General features: G+C 29.0%; 2 protein-coding genes across 2 annotated transcripts; both read right to left on the bottom strand.

Moving 5' to 3' along the window:
• Positions 1–390: 390 nt before the first annotated feature.
• On the bottom strand, positions 391–19603 carry LOC129616775 (uncharacterized). The gene is made up of 7 exons (XM_055532348.1): positions 17639–19603; positions 17109–17583; positions 15616–15801; positions 3961–4136; positions 3445–3909; positions 3052–3379; positions 391–2966 (listed from the first exon to the last, which is right to left on the bottom strand). Exons 1-7 carry the CDS (start codon positions 19060–19062, stop codon positions 2733–2735), a joined length of 3288 nt encoding a protein of 1095 aa, XP_055388323.1. The 5' UTR covers positions 19063–19603; the 3' UTR covers positions 391–2732.
• Positions 19396–19898, bottom strand: LOC129616779 (uncharacterized; the record flags this gene model as incomplete). Its single annotated transcript, XM_055532351.1, has 2 exons — positions 19396–19534; positions 19597–19898. Coding segments are annotated over 2 exons (308 nt in total), but the record flags the coding sequence as incomplete, so codon positions are not given.
• Between the last annotated feature and the right edge of the window lie 868 nt (positions 19899–20766).

Below are 20766 nucleotides of genomic sequence, written 5' to 3' on the forward strand. Positions count from 1 at the left end.
TTCAGTGCAAAAGTGGTTTTTTACATTAAAATATCGGACTTACTAAAGTAAATTGTTTAAATTTTTAAGTTAATTTGAAATTTATCTTTTTTTTTCATTTTTAACATGAGATAATGGTATTTTCATCAAATTTGAAATAAAGTCGCGCTCCATTTCTTTAATTCTTTATTTAAAATTGATTAGTTAGACGAACAGCTGATTTTACTTTTGACATACTTGCGCATCACGAAAAAGTTGTAGCGTTAAATTTTGTAGTAGTTTTATTGCAAAAGCTTTTTTAGTTCTGATTATGAACTTGCAGCGTATCATGCAATACCGAACAAGCCTTTTCTATTATGGAAATTGTTTTTTTTTTTTATTTTTGGATGTACTTAAATGGGAACACAAAAGTCATTTTAAATAAATTAGCATTTGTTTTATTTCAATTTATTATACAAATTAAGCATATTAATGTTAAATATACATATAATATTCACACACATCATAATATTATTCAGCACTATCAAGAATTTCGTTCGTAACTCTGAAATTCGGAACATTACGAATATGATATTTTTCGAACCGTTTATCAATTACGAATCACTAAAATTCTCCTCCGAATATTCGTTATTGATTAATCATAAATTACGTTCGTAGTAAAAATTACGATCAAAAGTCTAAGAAAAGAAAGATATAATCACCCGTAACAAGCAATTTAAAAAGAATGGTCGTATTAATTTTCAAGTTTTAAATTTTTTTGTTTTAGTTTGAGCTACTTTATGCACGACCACTATGAAAGGAAATAAATTCATATCGTTAAAAACAAAATTCCTACAGATTTTCAGATAGTATATTCAAAAACTAGAAAAACTGCAAAATTTTCATACAAAACGATGTTTTGAAAAATATTCTTTTGTATGAATATTCCAAAAAATATTCTACTGTTCATACAAAAGATTATAATATGTTTGCTGAAAAAACAACCAAAAGTATAAATAAACATTTTATAATTGGAATAAAATACTGATTTTAACACTGCAAAAAGTGGTACTGCCATTGGTGATTCATTATCTCTACGAAATGAATTTATGATTATATAAATGTCTTTGCATATTCTGTTCGCAATTCGTAGGATTCTACGAGTGGAATTCATGATAGGGCTGATTGTAATCTGTAATTTATAACATTAAAAGTTAAGTAAATAATATTGGATTGATTTAATCATCATTATATAAAAATAAAACGGCACCCTTATTTCCAAGTATGAGTAAATTAGTTTTGTAAGTTATATTATGATTTCACAAATTGTTTATTAACATAAAAAAGTTTTGAACTCCATTTTTGTGTTTTATATTCCACGGCGTTCATTTTACTTTTGTTTGTACATATATACAACGACAGAAAATTGATAATTTAATATTTAATGATTTCATATTTTAAAGTTACGGTTTAATAATTTAAAATTAATAGATATTTTAATTATTCTGTTAAAATTTAACATAATTTATAGATAAGTATTATAGGTATCGAAATTTTAATCATGTTCTAAATATAACTTGTATATATCGTGCTAATGCCATAAATATCTATCATGCCACCAAGCTCAAAGAACAAATCAAGAATAAATTCCAAATTTATATGGATTTTTAATGGAAGGGGTATCGGAAATTATTTGTGAGAAGGAAGTTGATCAATATTTTTAGCTTTACTGATTCTACATATTTTTTTTTTAATTTAAATTAAAATTTAGAAAAAGTTGGTTAGCATATTCTATCTGAAAACTGAAATCAGAAAAAAATTGCAATTTTTTCTGAATCAGAAAAATTGCAGGCAACTTTTCATGTCTTCCAAATGGAAGAGTACTTAATTACAGAGTAAAATTTTTGAATAAGAAATATAATTTAAAGAAATTGGAAAAAAAAGCAAATCAAAAAATATTATAATTTAAATTGGTTTAAAAACTATAGTAAATAAACTGAAAGTCGCAAAGAATACTCTAAAATTTCACAAAAAAATAAAAAAAATATTTTAATCGGCATACTTCGAAAGCATAAAACGTTAAGAATTGCAATTCTTTTTTTGATTCAAAATTGTTGGAATAATTTTAGCTTGGAGACCTGATAGATATATATGGCATTATATCGTACCATTCGAATTCAATAAATTTTTTTCAGTATTTAATCGAAACGCTACGTAATTTTATTTGATAAGTTGTTCCACATAATTTTTTCTACTTTAGAAAAATTTTTTTCTTAATATTATATTAACAAAAGATTTCCCTTCAAAGGTATGTATGCAACATTCAGTTAGCACTTTACTATATTTATATAATTTTATTTCAAATTCACTTTACTATATTTATATTAACGTATTTCAAAATTTCTTTTCAAGCATACTAAAAAATGTAAAAATAACTGTTAGCGAAATATCTAATGCTGCAAACATTTCGAGCTTTCAACTTAACGCTTCATAAAACGACAAAATAATTAAAGCAACTTCTATAGCTCAATTGAATAAGGTATATTTTTATAAGATAATATTGAGCTGAAGAGAAGCCTTTCCCATTGAGTTAATCATTTTTTCATGTTGTGTTATATGTATATGTTTTTTATATAATGTATTTCTTCTGCTTTTAAACATTGCGACAGCACCCTTCAAACTCATTTAGTTTTAACTTGTTGAATTATATTAAATGAAGAATGTAGGTTAAATGTAATAACAACAAATACATATAAAAAAATTCAAAATAAAAGTTATTTTATAGTATGTCGGCTAACATCGTGTTTTGATCCATGATCTCTCTTTTCATACATCAGTGGGCGGTTCGACAAGACAACCCTCGCAGTAGTTTGAAAAGAGTTTCCTGGTGTTAAGGAATCTTCTTTGGATGTTGTAAATTTCCGCGGTTTTATGTTATTATTTTTCGACCGCCCTAATGAGTTACCACTTCCTGAATATTTTCGGGATGCTTTCGGTTTTGGCTTACCCTAAAAGGTGTTTAAAAGAAGTAAATTGTACAATGAAATGTAATAGAAAATATTATATTAAATTCGTAAATACGGTAACGTTTACAATTTCAGAATTTGCCGGAGTATCTGGTGAGTAATTTATTTCTTGGGCATCGCTGCGTTGCTTCGGTGTCCATGGAGCAATCATAGATACTGATCGTGAAACGGATTTTGCCATTGGCTCAATTGAGGCTTCATGTGTCTTATGTAAACTATCCGATCGTTTATAGTGGATTTTGTCACGTGGAATGGTTCTCCGTTTCGATGGAGACATCTGATATGGTTGTGGAATATCTCCGACAGTCGCAGCATGCAGGTACACGACACTACGTTGACTATTTAAACTTGAATCACCTTCCGTACCAGAGCTATCTTGCAAAGGATCGCGTTCTCTGTTAAAACAAAGTACTAAATATTAATTCACTATTCTTTTTCAAAATTATGAAATAAGTTTTACCTAGAAAATGATGAAGAGTGCCTGGAGCGAATTGGATTTCTTATTGGTTTTCGTGGACCTTGTGGTGGCTTTCTAAATTCGACTATAGCAGGATCGGATGATACTTCTCCCAATGGTAATTTTGTATCAAAACTATTGTTACTTCGATTTGGTGACATGTTACTATTACTTTGATGCTTTCCTGATTTTTTTTCTCTAGATTTTGATGCAGTCTTATGAAGTACATCTCTTCCCTCAGTTTCAGATCCACTTTCATAAATATCTTTCAGCTTGTTTTTGGAGCGCGAATGGTGGAGTGTTATTTTAACATTATTTGCCATCTTTTTTCTTTCATCTAAGTTTTGCATTGAGCTGCTTTTGGTTTGACTAGCAACATATTTATTTGGTATGTGATCTAAATTATAGGCACTTTGAGAATATTTTTGAGACTGGTTTAATATTGAAAATTCAATGTTATTCCGGGTGCTGCAAAACAAAAATCTTAACAAACAATAGTACAGAGTTTGTTATTATTACCGTGACGCTTTTGTGCCTTTCGATATTGTTGGCGGATTTGATTCCATGTCTGTGTCACCGAAAAACCTAAAATTTTTTTCTGACATTCCCTGCGTTAATGGTTTACTGTACGCTTTGCTAACAATGAATAAATCTTCTTTCGTTGGTGAGCGAAAAGATGAAGACGCGAGATGTTTCTAAATAAACAAAAATAAAATGATAATTTATGAAGTGAAACGTCAATAATATTAATTTATAAATAAATTTAAAGCCTTTAAAGGTCAAAGTACAAGTTAAAACAAATTCGTATAACAATTTCAAAATAAAATAAGAAGAACTTATACAAAATAGAAAATAACATGCTATTGGTGTTTCTCTTTTTCGCTTACTAAACGGGTTGAATTCATTATAAAAGCTATAGAGATAATATTATGTGTACCACTGTTCTTGTAGAAATTCATCCCATTTCAAATATATGTATTTGATATGTTCGATAAAACAATTATGTACATTCTATAGTCGTAGCTTGCTTAAACTTCTAAAGATATTTCAAGTTCAAAAACAAAAAAGAGACTATTATAAATTTGCAAAAGTTCATGCAGATCTATAATTCTGAAAAGTAATCACCTAATTTTTGGTAGATGTATCGCATGAAGTGATACTATCTCGTCTTTGAGATTACTATGACTTTTACTAGTCATAAATGTACGACATGATAATAAATTTCAAATTCCTCAATATGTGCACTCGACGGGCAATCTCACCAGGATTCTCTAGGATAAATGTATGAATAAAGTAGAAAAATCACAGAATTTAATAGTTAATTAATTACTAAGAAACACTTATCAACAAATTTTAAAAACAAAAAAAACATGTAATTATTTTGTACAAAACTAGTCGTGTGTGCTTGCATTGCAAGCCTTGCAAGTATTAAGTCTGTAATTTTGAAATTATGTTCCATTCTGTGTAAGATATTTTAAGTTGCCTTTTTTTCTTCAAAGACACACCCGTAATATACATATAAATATGTTTTTTCCCAATAAATAATAAGATAAAACATAAAATAAGAAAAGTCCTGAAAAATAATAACAAAAAACTACATAATTAAACAAATAATTAGTTCCTGTGAGGCTTAAAATCTTTTGAGTAATTTATTTTAGAACCTCGCTCTCAGTTATGTCGCATAAAATCGTAAATTACCTTTGAAAATAAGCACTTTAAGCTTTAACTAATAATTTACTGTATACGCATAAAATAATTCACTACTAAAATCCATGCACGTATGTATTTGGATTTTATAATACATGCGAATAAAATGTGTGAATGTATAATTAGTTAATACTAATACTGTATACGGTAATGCATATAGCATACGATTTCTATGCAAAAAGTCCCAGGTTCGAAACCTCAAAAATGCGATTTGCCAGATGAATTTTTTTTTTATTGACAATTTTATTTTTTTTAAATGAAATTAAAAAAGCTTTACCCTTTCAAATCAATACCAGCGAGTTTCCGTTCTAAATATATTTTTGAAAATAAAGTTGGATCAAACCAATGGTTTGTATTGTAGCACTTTTCCATTCAACAAGTGAAAATACTGCTTTTAAATACAGTCTATGCATATCTATCACACTATTAAAATTATTTTTATTCATATACAAAGCTATTTCTAGGATTGCATATATTTAGGATGATGCATGCATGCAGTCTTAGATATAAAGCAAAAATTAATATCAACAGGGGTTAACATAATGCTCGATTTTAAGGGTTAATTGTGTGAGTTAAGAAAAATAATTATATTTTTTAATGTCATGGAATTTACCGTTAACTTTTTGCATTTATAGAAATTTGAAAAAGCTTGCGGTTTCAGAAATATAAGGTGTCAAAAATACAAATTTTACAAATTTCAAGAGGCAATAACTTGAGAGGGGGTGGAGATGGAAAAAAATTTTCTTCTAACGAACTAAACTATTTGTTAATGTCTAAAAGCCCCTAAAGTTTCAAACTTCTACAGTTTGGGGTCTAGAAGAAAAACGAAATCAAAAATTTGGAAAAAAAAAAACATTAGATAACGGTAAATTTGAACGGCCATTTTGTTTTTCTAAAGTTTAACTAAAAAATATCGCGCTAGGGGAAGCAAGCCGCTGCCTTTATGCGTTTGCAAAATTTCAAAAATGCTTATGGTTTCATTGCAACAAATAGTTAAAAAAGACCATTTTTTATGGTTTTTGGGGGGGTATAACTTCTAGAGGGGGGGAGATCGGTAAAAATTTTGTTCTACGGAAATAAGTTCCTAGTAAAGATCTATGTATATGCAAAATTTCAGCTTTCTATCTTGAAGGGTTTAGAGGTTTTGTAAACAGACACACGGGCAGACGGACGGACGCACAGAGTGAAGCTAATAAGCAGCAGATCGCGAAAAGAATACATAACTAAATGCGTACGCACATACTTATTATAAAACAATGTAGATTTTATTAAATCTTTAAAATTTTCTTAAGAAAGCCAAAATTAATAAAAAATTTACCCCTACAGGATGTGGTACCATTTTGTAAAAAGCGGTCACAAAGTATCTTGGGAGGGAGTGAAGCGGGAGGGTGGATGAATTAATCCTTTTTCTGGGACCGTAGAGGCACAGCCCTATCTAATGCCTTTTATCCCATGTCTCTAGCCCTTCTAGAAGTACGCGTACTTTTTTGTACCTGAGAAGTAGCTATGTATATGTGTATAATTATTTACTATAAATTTTCTATTAATTTTTATATTGATAATCAGGTTTTTGTATTTTGCAGAAAATGAATAACAAATACATATAAGTAAATTCATCTTCTAATAAACTTAATATTTTATGCCTTTAAGACAGAGCATTAAAGAGGAATTAAATGCCTCTCATTGTCATATACCACTTACCTTTTGAAGCCAATATGCCAAACATATTCGAAAAACAAGAAGTAACTGTCAAATAAATCTGATTTTATTAATCATTTTTTTTTTGAAAATTTTATCCGAAAAACATTGATAATCCGTATGATATTGTGATACATATTTAGAATACATATGCAGGGTGATTCACAAAGGTATACAACAACATGTCCCATTGGTTAGAGGGTCGAAAATGGGTAAAACTTTTGTTTCGAACTAGGTACGAAGTCTCAAGGGTTTCCGGGATACAGGGATTTTAACGAATTTTCACGAAATTTCTAATAATCTAGGTTTTTTTGATTATAACTTCCGTTCCGGAAAAGATGGGGCCTTCAAACAAATAGTTTCTGAAAGGTCTAGAAAAGTGTTAAAAATAAACATCTTACTTGATTATGTATTTTGTGTACTTTCGGAATACCTGGCATTTGAACTTTGGAAAAAATCTAATTTTATCCTTATTTTATTTTTTTATTTTTTTACACAATAAGTTCTTGCGGAATTTGTTAAAAGTCCGAAATTTTTTTTTACAGAATTTTGGCCACTTTCTCCAGCTTTTGTTTTGGTTTTTGAAAATATCAGGACTTTAAGTAACTCAGTTTAGAATGAGTTAATCAGAGTCGTAATTTCATGATATTTTTTTTCTTCCTAGTTTTTTTTCTTTTTCATTTTTTCATTCATTTAAGTTATTTTTTAAATTATTCGATGTGAACACTGAATCTCTATCACTTGTTCCATATGGGTTTGACCACTTTGCATACAATAAAGGAGGTTATGTGATGGCACCAAATTTCCAATACGATGGCACCAAATTTTGTATGGCAATAACTGGACTTTTACCACGGCCAAAATTACATTTTTATCCATATAAAAAAAAATTAAATTCAACCAATTATTCAAAAAATATTCAAAAGGAATATTCCAATTTAAATTCAGAAGTTAAAAATAATGTACTTATAAAATTTTTTGGAAATATCAGAGTTCGAAAACCGCAGCTAGTGGTCGATTTTACATTTTTTATTATATCTAAATTTACATTTTGAAAGTAATAGTTTCTGCAATTTGCTGACTGTGAGATAATTCATATTTTCCGTGAATTATCTAATTTTTTTTTTACTTTTTATTTAATAAATTAAGCCAAATTAGAATAATGTTCCACTAAAATATTTCAGTCAGTTTTGCAAAACATATAAAGTCACTCCAAAAATTTTTTGAAAAAAAGTGCTTATTAGTTTCACTCTGTCCGTCCGTGACACTTTTTTTGTTTACAAAACTTCTACACCCTTGAAGATAAAAAGCTGAAAAAGATTTAATAAAATCTACATTGTTTCATAATAAGTATATACGTACGCATTTAGTTTTTTTAAAATTTTAAAAAAGAGTGCTTATTAATTTCACTCTGTCCGTCCGTGCGTCTGTCCGTGTGTCTGTTTACAAAACTTCTACACCCTTCAAGATAGAAAGCTGACATTTTGTATGTACATAGATCTTTACTAGGAACTTATTCCCGTAGAACAAAATTTTTACCGATCTCCCCCCCTCTAGAAGTTATACACCCCAAAAACCCTAAAAATGTTCTTTTTTAACTATTTGTTGCAATGAAACCATAAGCATTTTTTCGAGGCTTTTTGGTTTTGTGAAAAATGCAAAAAGCAACGACAGCAACGTCGTTCTATGCTGAAGTATCTTTCAACACCTGCTACATCAAAGAATTCTTCGCATAATACATCAGCTAAGAGTACTTCAGGTGATAACCTTGTTGAAAAAGTAAGTGAGATCTTAAAACGCCTAGATGTGTTTGGAAACTACTTCAAAAATTTGGATGACAAGCTTAATAAAATCAATGAAGTGATAGACAACCTTATAGAAGAAAACATAAATCTGAAAACTGAAAATGAAATTCTAAACAAGAGAATTCGCCGAAATGAAAATGAAATTGAAAAAATTAAACAAAAAAAACATGAAAATTCTATTAAAATTTGTAGTATAATTGACAGTGCTCAAAGTGATATCGAGATAAGCAATAAAATTTTTAATAAATTAGGCTTAGAATTTAATAATGACAATATTGGACTATTAATAAGAGTAAATATTCTAAACATTCTGGAAATACTAAAGCTATTGTTATAAGATTTAGAAATTACATTAGTAAACAGAAAAATTTGAATGCAAAAAAAAATAAGCAAATTAAATTGTCAGACATATTTACAAATTTAAAGAGTAATGAAAAAGACAGCTATATATATATAAATGAGAAACTTACTAAGCATTTTAACTATATTTATAAAAAAGATAGAGATTTGAAAAGAGATGGAAAAATAAAATTTACTTGGGTAAAAGATGGCAATATATTCATTAGAAAGGATGACAACTCAAAAGTTGTCAAAATAAACGATATAACTTCACTTAATGACGTCATCTAATAGCCTAATTTATAATCTTGATTTGCTATTTTACCCAAATTACAATAAAATAAATTCCATAAACGAATCAAAATTTAGCCAAGATGACTCCCTTAAAATTATGTATATAAATATTAGAAGCTTAAGAAATAAAATTGACGAACTTCTGTATTTGCTTGATACAATTTCAAAACCGATACATATAATAGCACTTACCGAGACTTGGATAAATGATGAAGATATTGAATTAATAAACATTCCAAATTATAATAAAATATTTTCATGCAGAGCAAATAGAAAAGGTGGTGGCGATATTTTTATGCACAAAACACTCAAATTTATAACAATTGAAAGCTACTGTGATAATTTTACAAGTTTATTAGAAATAAATATTAAATTAAATATAACAATTTTAAATTTTATCTTAATATATAGACCACCTTTTAAGAACACTGACAAAATAAATGACTTTTTTAATAAACTAGAACAAAAATCAATTCATAAAAACAAAGAAAACACAATAATTATAGGCGTTTTTAACTTTAATATACTTGACGAAAATGATTTTAATGTTTACCTGTACAAAAATATAATGAAAACAAATGGTTACTTGTTTTGTAACAAAAATATTACACGACCGAGTAGTAACACGTGTTTGGATCATATACTGACAAATAACTTAAATCAAAACATTTCTATCTCAATTAAACTATAATTTCTCAGATCATCTGATGTTATTCATTGAGACAAATAATCTCACTCAAAAAATCCACTCAAATAATAAGAGAACGTTTGAAAAAGTAAATTATGATACACTCAGAAGAAATTTGTGTCGAAACGAAATTTTAAATTTAGAATATGAATTAACAGCAAATCAAAAAAATCTGATGTGGTCAGCACATAACCGACCGCATTGTGTATTGTCTAGTTAAATGAAAGTGCTACAGAATATTATAAAAATGTCCGTTAAATACTTCTTTCCAATTTTTAGGACATTAATAAGCTTATAGTTAACATACTTAGAAAAATGTAAATTTGGCTTTTAGTAGAGTTTCGCTTTGTGCTACCCGAATTCCCTGAAATGCTCGCCAGTTAGTTTCGGTAACAACCAGAACTCAAATATCAAATTTCAAGAAATTCCATCAATTTGTTCTGTGGATATGGTAAAAAATGTAAAATCGGCCCGCAAATCAGTTCTCGAGCCCTGATCTTTTCAAAAAAGTTATATATTCATTGCTTTAATATGAGGAATTCATATATTAAATTTCAATGAAATCGGTTGATTATTTCTCTTTATATACACAAAAATGTATATTTGGCCCGTAGTAAACGCCCAGTTGCTGACGCCTGATTTCTTCCAAAAGTTAGGAATTTTTGCGTATTATCGAGCAAAACTTATATGTGAAATTTCAAGTAAATCGGTTGAATACTTTCTTCAAAATGGTGAAAAATGTAAAATCGGCCCGCAAATCCGTTTTCGAGCCCTGATCTTTCCAAAAAATTTATATGTTCATTGTTTTAATACGAGGAGTTCATATATTAAATTTCAATGAAATCGGTTGATTATTTCTCTTTATATACACAAAAATGTATATTTGGCCCGTAGTAAACGTCTAGTTGCCGATGCCTGATTTCTTCCAAAACATACGAATTTTTGCGGACGGTCGAGCTGAGCTTATATATAAAATTTCAAGTAAATCGGTTGAATATTTTCTTCAAAATGTTCAAAAATGTAAAACAGGCCCGCTAAAAAGTGCAGTTCCCGAGGCCTGATATATACCAAAAGTTGATCGATCCGTGCCATGGTGGAAGCAAACTTACATATAAAATTTCATCAAAATCGGTTCAGCCGAACTTGAGATACACGCGTGCAGACACAGACCGACAGACCGACAGGTTGCTAAAAATAGTTTATTTACACTTCCCTACTATGGAGAAGTACGTTCCCACCGAAAACTCGATATGCAAAATTTGTTGCCATCACATAACCTACCTATTGTTTACACAATACGGTCGGTAAATATGATCTCATAAAAACCGCAATTACAAATGCAAAAAACGAATCTACAACTACTATTAAGGTCGGTAATAAGAAAAATTTTTCAAAACCTTGGATGGACAAAGAAATTATCTCGGCTATTAAAATAAAAAATTATTGGTATTCAAAGTGTGTTAACAGTGCAGGTAATATAGAAATTCTGACAAAATATAAATATTGGCTTAATAAATTAACTCATTTAAAAAGAACAAAAAAAGGAAATTATTATGAAAATAAATTTAAAAAATGCAAAAATGACCCTAGAATGACATGGAATAACATCAAAGACATAATATGCTTTAGAAAACTTAATACCAAAAAATTTTATAATACAAGGAAAACGATTCCAATAATGACAAAATCGGAAAATTAAATGAATTCAACAACTATTATTGTACGTAGGTAAAAAATTAGCAAAAGTAATTCAACATGAGGTATTCTATTTAAAAATACAAGTAGCAAGTAAATTTTACTTTAATGTAATCATTTTATCTGAAGTGCAAAATTGCATACTAAATATAAAGCAAACTAAGTCAGCGGGCTATGACAATTTTCAAGTGAATATATTCAAAGAAACTCAGAAAGAAATTTCTTCATTCCTAACGTCACTTATAAACACTTCTTTTCAAACTGGTACATTTCCAAACTGTCTTAAAATTAGTAAAGTTGTCCCCATATATAAGGATGGTGACGAAAATAATATTACAAAGACCGATATCACTTTTGTCTATAACCTCAAAAATAATTGAAACTTTGGTCAATACTCAGCTGTATAACTATTTAGAGAAGTATGATATAATAAGTAAAATGCAATACGGCTTTAAAAAGAAATCTAGCACAACTTCTGCGTTATTTGATCTTATAACCCATATTGAAAAAGAGCTGAACGCCAAAAAGAAAGTAGCCATAGTATTCTTCGATCTGGCAAAAGCTTTTGACTCAGTGGATCGAAATATTCTATTAAAAGTATTACGCAGTTTAGGAGTAACTGGAACCGAATTTAAGTGGTTTGTAAGCTACCTCGAAAACAGGAAACTATACACAGAAAACGAAAATCTACAAAGTAAAATTGAAGATAGACTATGGTGTTGTTCAGGGGAGCTCTCTAGGGCCAACACTATTTCTGTGTTATATAAATCAAATCGCCAACACTGTCCTTAATGGTAAAATATATATGTATGCTGATAATTTAGCTGTTGTATACGCTGACCACAATTATGACGATATGCAAAATAAAATTAACTGTGATAATAAAAAAATTCTTGAACTTATGAATCGCTACAAATTGACAATAAATACTGCTAAAGCAAAGTACATGATATTTAACACAAATGACAACGAAAGGCTTAATATAAAATATAACAATAACGTCATTCAAAGGGTTAAAACCTATAAATATCTTGGTTTAAAAGTTGACAATGAATTAAACTTTAATTATCACGTAGACGAACTCAGTAAAAAATGCAGGAAAATAGCTTTTATTTTTAAAAAAGTATCTTCAATCATACCTGACAATTTAAAAAGGAAAATTTACTATAGTATGTTTCATAGCGTTATAACTTATGGAATCATTATTTGGGGACCTGGGTCGAAAAAAAACTTAGACAAATTAAGAGTATTGCAAAACAAAGCTATCAAAAATTTATATGAATTACCATTAAGAACATCATCTGACCAACTATATGAAAAGCTTAATCTGATTCATGTCAATCGTCAACTAAAACTGCTACAAATTGAATATATAAACAATATTTTACAAAAACACATCTTAACAAACACTCACTTTACACAAGGAACCCAGATCCACAGCTATGCAACAAGACCTGCTACAAATTACAGAACAGACAAGGGTGGATCCAGTAAAATACATAATGCTGCTGTATCAGAATACAATAAAATTCCTACGTGGATGAAAACGATAAAAAATAAATCATTTAAATTTCATTTAAAATCGTACAACTAATAACTCATCTTGGTTAATAATGCAACTGACATCCGAGAGTGCTTCCAAATAAATAGATAAATCAAATTTGTCCTCAGTCAATAAAACTAAATCTAAATTTTGTAATCCGTTAATTCTCTAATCAATTGAATATTTCTTATTCTTTTTCTTATTATTTAATAACTATTTGAAACTTTTATAGAATTTTTCTTCTGTATTTACTACATGTATCTCTTTAGAAAAACAAACATTTTGTAATACTGTAATTTATTTTTTTTATTTTAATTGTTTTTTTTTCTTTTTTTTTTGCCATTTGTTCTTAATTTTAAATTTAACTTATTTATTATGTAATTTTATACAAAAATAATGGTATGTTATGTAATTAAACATTGTACACTCTATACCTTGCTCTTTAGAGAAATAAATAAAAAAATAAATATTAAAATATTAAATAAATGCTACACTACAAGAAAAAAAATCGTGTAGTTTTTTTGTTACGTATTCAGTTGGTTTTGATGTATTTTTTGAAGTTTAAAATGGGCAATTGATATTTTGTTTACCTAAACTCGTAAATTTAGGTAAGTAACTGAGTTTGCTAACCAAAACTCATTAATATCAAATGTAACTAAAATGCATACTTCTGATATAATCACATATATGTATATCTATATATTTTTCGTGTGTATACTATATTAATTAAATTTATATGTATGCTTCATAATTCACAAAAATTATTGCATATGGAATTCTTTTTATATTAAAAGTCCATATAATTCTTTTAAGGAATGTATGTGATTTTAGTTTTATAAGAAATATTTTCGCATTGTTAGTAAGTCTAATTAACTGATTTACCTAAACTACAAAATCAGAAACTTTAAAACTTGTACAAGTTTCTTTATGATATTTTTATTGTGTTTGTTTTTATATAGGACAACGACACATCTTTTATAATGATTATAAAATTTTGAAAGCGCTATCATAATTATAAAACTGAAAATCAAATAACTACAAACTTCAATTTAAATTTAATAAAATTTTTATTAACTTTATTTTAAGTCGGATATTCTACACTAAAAAATATAGCACCAATTTTTTTTATTCACTGTATTATCATTTTTAACTCTCAATTCTCTTAGATATGTTGTCTGAAATGGCGGTACAAAACAATGCGAAAAACTCGAATATACATATATTGAATCATAATTATAGTTAGAAATTTGAGTTGAAATTTGAATTTTTGATATGTTGTTCAGAAAACTCGAAATTTCATTTGAGTATAAAAGCTTTTGGGTCAAGTTTTAAAAATGATCATTTTTCCAACCAAACAGCAAAAAAAATAATTCTTCAGAAATGTCGCTTCGCCAAAAATTCATATATATGCAATTTTACAAATACATTCACAAAAAAAAGCAGGATCCAGGCTAGGGCTGTCGTTTGATTTTTTGAATGAGCAACAGAAATTTTCAAAAAAGGAAACATTTAAAATTTTCAAAAAAGTGGAGCCAATTCTTACATTTCATAAAAAAAAATAATTTATTCACGTACGAATACAAAAAAAAATCGGAAAAACACAACAAAAACTTTTAACAAAAATTCACAACTTGGTTCCCAACTGATATCATTGCTTAGCATTTCAATATAAAAGGAGTTTCTTAATTTAATTTTAATTAAATTAATACAAATGAAGCAGCTTTGAATAATTTTTTTCAACTCGATCGACTTCAATTAAAATGTCAAAATTGCAATATTGTCGTTTCTTGAAAAAATTCTATACAAACATATTTCAACTGTTGACGTCGACGAAAGTTTTGTTATTTGATACTTTAAATGACTAATTGATTAACTTGACTACACAAAGATAGGTGGCGGCTTTTGAATTAGCAAAAAAAGGTATAATACACATTTTCGTTAATGAAGATATTGTCAACGAATTTTGAAATATTGCAAAAAAGTTTTTGTTTTCTTCAGAAATTAAATTTTTCAACTGAAAAATTTTTGCAAGAATAATTATCAATATTGTTTTTGAGTCTGACCGAGACACAAATTTTTAAATCGGAGCCAAACGGCAGCTATGGTCCAGGCCTTGATTTTTTGTAATCTTAAGGTTAGAAGTGTAAACGAGTAAAATATTTTAAAATTGTTCCTAATCCTTGCAATGTGATATTAGTCAAAAAACATCTAAGGAATTTAATAATCACAGTTACATGTAAATAAGTTTTTTGTGTTTTTGTGTGCACTGAATTTTAATTGCATTTTTCTAACTACTTTTTGAAGTTTCGTTATTTTTCCTTTTTGATCTAACGATCTTTTTAAATACAAATTTATAAATTTCAACAAGGTATCTATTTAATATAGTCATACTTTTGAAGCCATACCTTTTCATTTTTCTTTTTAGCATTTCTATCCAATGATTTGAACCAGCTTGCTTTCTCGACTTTCTCGTCCCCTTGAATTTGTTGTATTATATGCGATGATTGAATCTCTTCCTCCGATTGCGATCTCTTTAAAGAGGGACTGGCTCTCGGTGTGGACAACCGTCTTCTAGTTGATATATCATTACTCTAGAATTTAAAAGAGGATTAACTATTTTGTCTTTTCTAAATTAAAGTTGAAATATCTTCTTGAAATATGATATATAATTTATCCATAAAATCTGTTCTGTAATTGTCGTAAAGGATCCATATAAATTTATATGGAGTCTCCTTAAATGTATTGAGCTTTATTGCACTGAAAAGTAGAAACTAAATATTCACTTTCTCCGTTTACAATTTTGTTCTCCTTATAGGAAAATTTTATCATACTAAAACTTCAAATATCAGTCGGAAATATAAAGCGGTAAGCTGGAGTTTATTTGTCCCATACGCCAAAGTTTTCAAGAAAAAGTGCCTTGAATTCAAACTGATAAAAAAAACTACCCGATAGCATTTTTCTAAACTTTCAGGAAGTTTTACTTACTATTCTAACATTAAAACGTTGCAAAAGTTAGAATCTGTGTACATTTTAAATTTTTCAACTTTTTTGAATTTTGACTATCATATAATAATTTTATTTTTCCCGTATACTTTATATTTAAGGACGGATAGATTCTGGACAGGGAAGAAAATCTGATTCCAGGTATAATAAAATTAAGTAATTCAGTTTGAGATTGCAGGCAATTTTGCATTCATTTTTCCATTCTAATGTTGGTATAGTTGTAGGTTTACAACTATACCAAAGCTAATACCAGCATAAAATTTAATAAAAAAAGGAAGTATATGAATTTACAACATGCCTCAAAAAAGCATTTGTTTAGGATTAAAGTGAGTAGTACAAAAAAGAATAGTAAAAAAAAATATACAAAAAAATAATAAAAAATAAAATTCCAAGCTGCATATTTTTCAGATTTCCAAAAAGTTCAAAAGCTTTTAAAATTTGGAGCACGTTTTGCTAAATTTCTACTTTTAATTATCAGTAAGTTCAATTGATTATACTCATACGCTTATGTAAATGGGAATAGCAAAACAATTTTCCATAATACATATCCACAATTTCTAATCAGATAACATGTTTTTACCTTGGAAATAATAATATCACGAATCTAAATTCAAAAGAGGATTTGAAATATCCCAAAAATTGCGGACGTCAACGTTTTCTTTCTTTGCGTTACTGTGCAAATTCAAGAAAAACTGAGAGACTTGAAGGTGTCGTAATTAAGTACGTCTTGCACGACCTGTTTCCAAAACCCTTTGTGGTTGTGCTTTGAAAAATAAATTTCAGAAACCTTAAGTTTTCAACTTAAGAAAAGGAACAAAAAACACAAGACATGTAGCAAAAAAAGAACCAAAAATAAAAATAAAATTTCGACAAAAAATAAAATTCAATATCTCACATGTGTTTCTTTTGCTTCTGGTCCACGATACTCCATGTACCTCGACCTCATCTCCTCCTCATTAACCATATAATTATCCTTTTCGATCGAATTACTTTTTTCGCTACCTGAAGAAAACTCTTTTTTTTCCTTTTTTTTCCCTCCAAAAAGCTTCTTCACTTTTTCTAATCCTCCAATTTTTCTATCAGTTTTTGCAACCCCATCTTTTTGTTTGCGTATTTCGCTTGCGAAATTGGATTTCGTCAGCAATGCTGTCTTTCTGTTTAATGAGAAAGGGACTCTGTTCCGAAACTTCGCTTCCTGAGAGTATTTGTCTAATCGCGGATCAAAGTGAGAACCATCATCTATGCTTCTTTCTCGAAAAACAAAATCATATTTCTTATGATATTGATGCAAATCTTCTGTATGACGACGTTCCTTTCTTAAAAATAGGTCACATAATTTCATAACATCACAAGGTATCGGATCTCGCCATCTAAAAAAAAAAAAAATTACACTGCAGATTTCTTCATTCATAACATTTTCATTACTTTGTTAGAAAGTCACTATTAAATGATTCCTTTCGAAAATCGTTCTCAATACCAGAATCACCTTTATCAAAGCTAGGCTGAGATTTTCTATTGTGGGTTAATGTTTTTATGTCCCATTTTTCATCCTGTTGGGATTGATTTGATGTTTTTTTCCTTGACTGCTGAAATAAATTGTCACTATTTTTAGACCTAAAATCTGTGCTACAGTGGTCTCTTTTAAATAAGGAGAGATCTCTCAAAATTTCGGAGGAATCTGAAAGGTCTTTCTTAAAAAATTCTATAACTCGGCTTTTTTCATCTTGGTCATAATTAATTTCCTTCTCATAAATGTTTTTGTGACTATCATCATCAAAAGATTGTGTACGTACATGTTTGGATGATTTTAATTCCGGTTGTTTTGAAGTAAAACTTGAATTAGAAGATGCTTGTGCTGGTGAACAGTTTTCAAAAATGTCAAGGGATTGTAAATTATCGAGTTTGTCATTATTCCCTCTTTCAAGATATAAATGTCGAACTATCTTGTTAGGCGAACTCCTTTTTCCAATTTTGGGATGTTTCGTTTTATTTACATTTAGTACAAGATTATCGTCATGATAGTCGTTATGCTCATCAGTAAGTGGCTGCCATTTATTACTCACGAATTTCCTAGAATAAATTTTTGATTCTAAAGCTTCCCGTCTACTTTTTAAATTATTAAATTCATTTTGAGCTTTGATTGGATAATCTTCTTGATGAGAACCTATACCACCGCCACGTCGTTTATTCATAGTAAGGTCGATTGGCGGTAAGGAACCGTGAATAACTGGAACAGTCAAAGGTTCTACAGAAAGTGATTTGTCTTGTTCAATGTACTGTAAGGCATTAAAATGATTGTCGGATGTGCTTGTTTGATTCGACAACTCGTCGTCAAAATATTTTTTTGACTCAAATCCCAGGCCTTCATCATCACTCAAATTCCGTGGACTATGTCGATTTCTTTCTGGTGAGGAGTTTTGTCCTCGAAAAAATATTTTGGAGAATGGTTTTGGTTCTTGATCATGTTGATAAAAGTCAGTTAAATAGATTTCCGAATTGTTGTGACCACTACTATCATTCTGATTAGTAAAGTAACTCGGTACACGAGCCGTTTCAGTTACTTTGCAGCTATTTGATATTTGAAAATCTGAATTAGGTGATGATTCACTTTCTTTCGTAGTAGTATTCACAAGTATTTCTTCATTTCGATCTTCAAAATCATCTGCAGTTAATTGAGCATATATAATAGCCTCATTTGGTCTAGTATATGAAAACACTGGTCCACTTATTGCAGGGGGAGGAGAAAATCTTTCTAGAATCAAACGCTTCACCATTCCATCTACCGTTAAACCTTTTGTAAGAGGGAGCTTTTCTGGTGGTAGTTGAGAGCAGTGCATATCCTTGTACATAGCTTTCAAGTTAATAGAGGGATAGGGATCTTCAGTGTCTTTTTTTGTTGATAAATCTTCTGTTGCTTGATATTTGCTAATATTTGCGTTGCTGCTGGAAATTGCATATGGAGGTGAATTTTCTTTATTACTTAATCGATTAGAGCTATTTCTCGTCAGATTTCTATTTTCCTTAATCTCTTCTTTTCTAAAGTTATTCCTTAATGCTATATTTTTAAAATTGTCATCACTAACCACAGCTTCATTAATATAACATGCTTTCTCAACGTTCCCTACAATTTGTTTTATAACTCCGATATTATGGTCAATATTTTCGTTTTCTGAATCAATCTTGTCGTTTTCTAATAACGCACTTTTATCGTTTTCTTTGCATATAAAATCAGTTAAGTTACTTTTACCGCGTATTAATCGACGACCACCACTCTCTTTAAATCGAATATCTTCATCTATTTGGGTTAAATTTGTATCACTTCTACGATTAAACAAATTAAAAATTGAGGGCTTTTTGTTTTTTTTTGCTGATGCGTCACTTACACTCCGGGCAAGTAGCTTTCCGGACTTATTTTTTCTTCGGGTTGGTAACGAATTGAATTTATTTGCGGTTGCTATTACTTTTGACTGTTTATATTTCAAAGATGGTGTAACAACTTTACTTTCTTCAACTGGTTCTGCTTTACACTTTGTTCTTTCTACTTGTTTCAGAACCAAAGCGGCTTCCTTTAATATAGACCTTTGATCTAAATTATTTGGCGGTTCACGTCGCAAATATGATGCGTCCGCTGGTTGTAAGTTTTTCGTTTGTATTGGGTGGTTATTAGATTCGTTAATTCGTTTACCTGAAATAAAAAACAAACCTTGGTAAAACTTATTTTAGTTTTTTTTTTTTAAATTGACTTTTTTGGTTTTTTCAAACAGAAACCAGCAACAAAAATAATTACTATCTAAATATTCAAGCAAAAATTATTTCTGCAATTAGATACACCAGATTTAAAGCGATGGCTCCAAATAGAAATATTCTAAGTAGACTTGTAATAAGAGTTGTCCCTGCTTCTATGAATATTCTAGAATGTTTTTTGAATGTAAATATCAAAATCGGTTCTGTCGAATTAGAGATACAAGCGTTAGAGATACTAGAGATACACAGATACTAAAAATAGTTTATATACACTTCTCTGCCATTGGGAAGTGCGTTTCCGCCGAAAACTCGATATGCAAAATTTGTTGCCATCACATAACACCTCTCATTGTATGCAATCCGATCGGTAATCGAGTAAATTAATTTAAAAAAAAGAAAATTATTTGAAATATTTTGCTTCTTACTTTATTACGTTATTTTTATTTATAACAAAATGAGAAGACTTTTCGCTCTAACAAAAAGTTAGGTTTTTTAGATACAATACTTGTTTTCGTAATATAGAGGATATTCAATTTCAGCATTTTCTTAAATGTTTATCATACTATAACAACTTTCCTACTCAATTTTTGGGTATTTCACGAACTTAAATCCTTAAGATATGTCATTCAAGCACCCTAATTTTTTCCGTGTTAGTCGTGCTTATATTATATCAAATAAAAATAACCTAAGTCATAAGACCTTAGAAGTTGGTTTCACACTGAGACTAGTATTTTTATCAACAAAGGACTTTTATTTGCATGAAGTGAAACAATGGTGAAATAATGGGTGCTCCAGGGTCTTCGAAATCG

Source organism: Condylostylus longicornis, unplaced genomic scaffold, assembly GCF_029603195.1.
Source record: "Condylostylus longicornis isolate FDR11 unplaced genomic scaffold, ASM2960319v2 ptg000288l, whole genome shotgun sequence".
NCBI lineage: Eukaryota > Metazoa > Arthropoda > Insecta > Diptera > Dolichopodidae > Condylostylus > Condylostylus longicornis.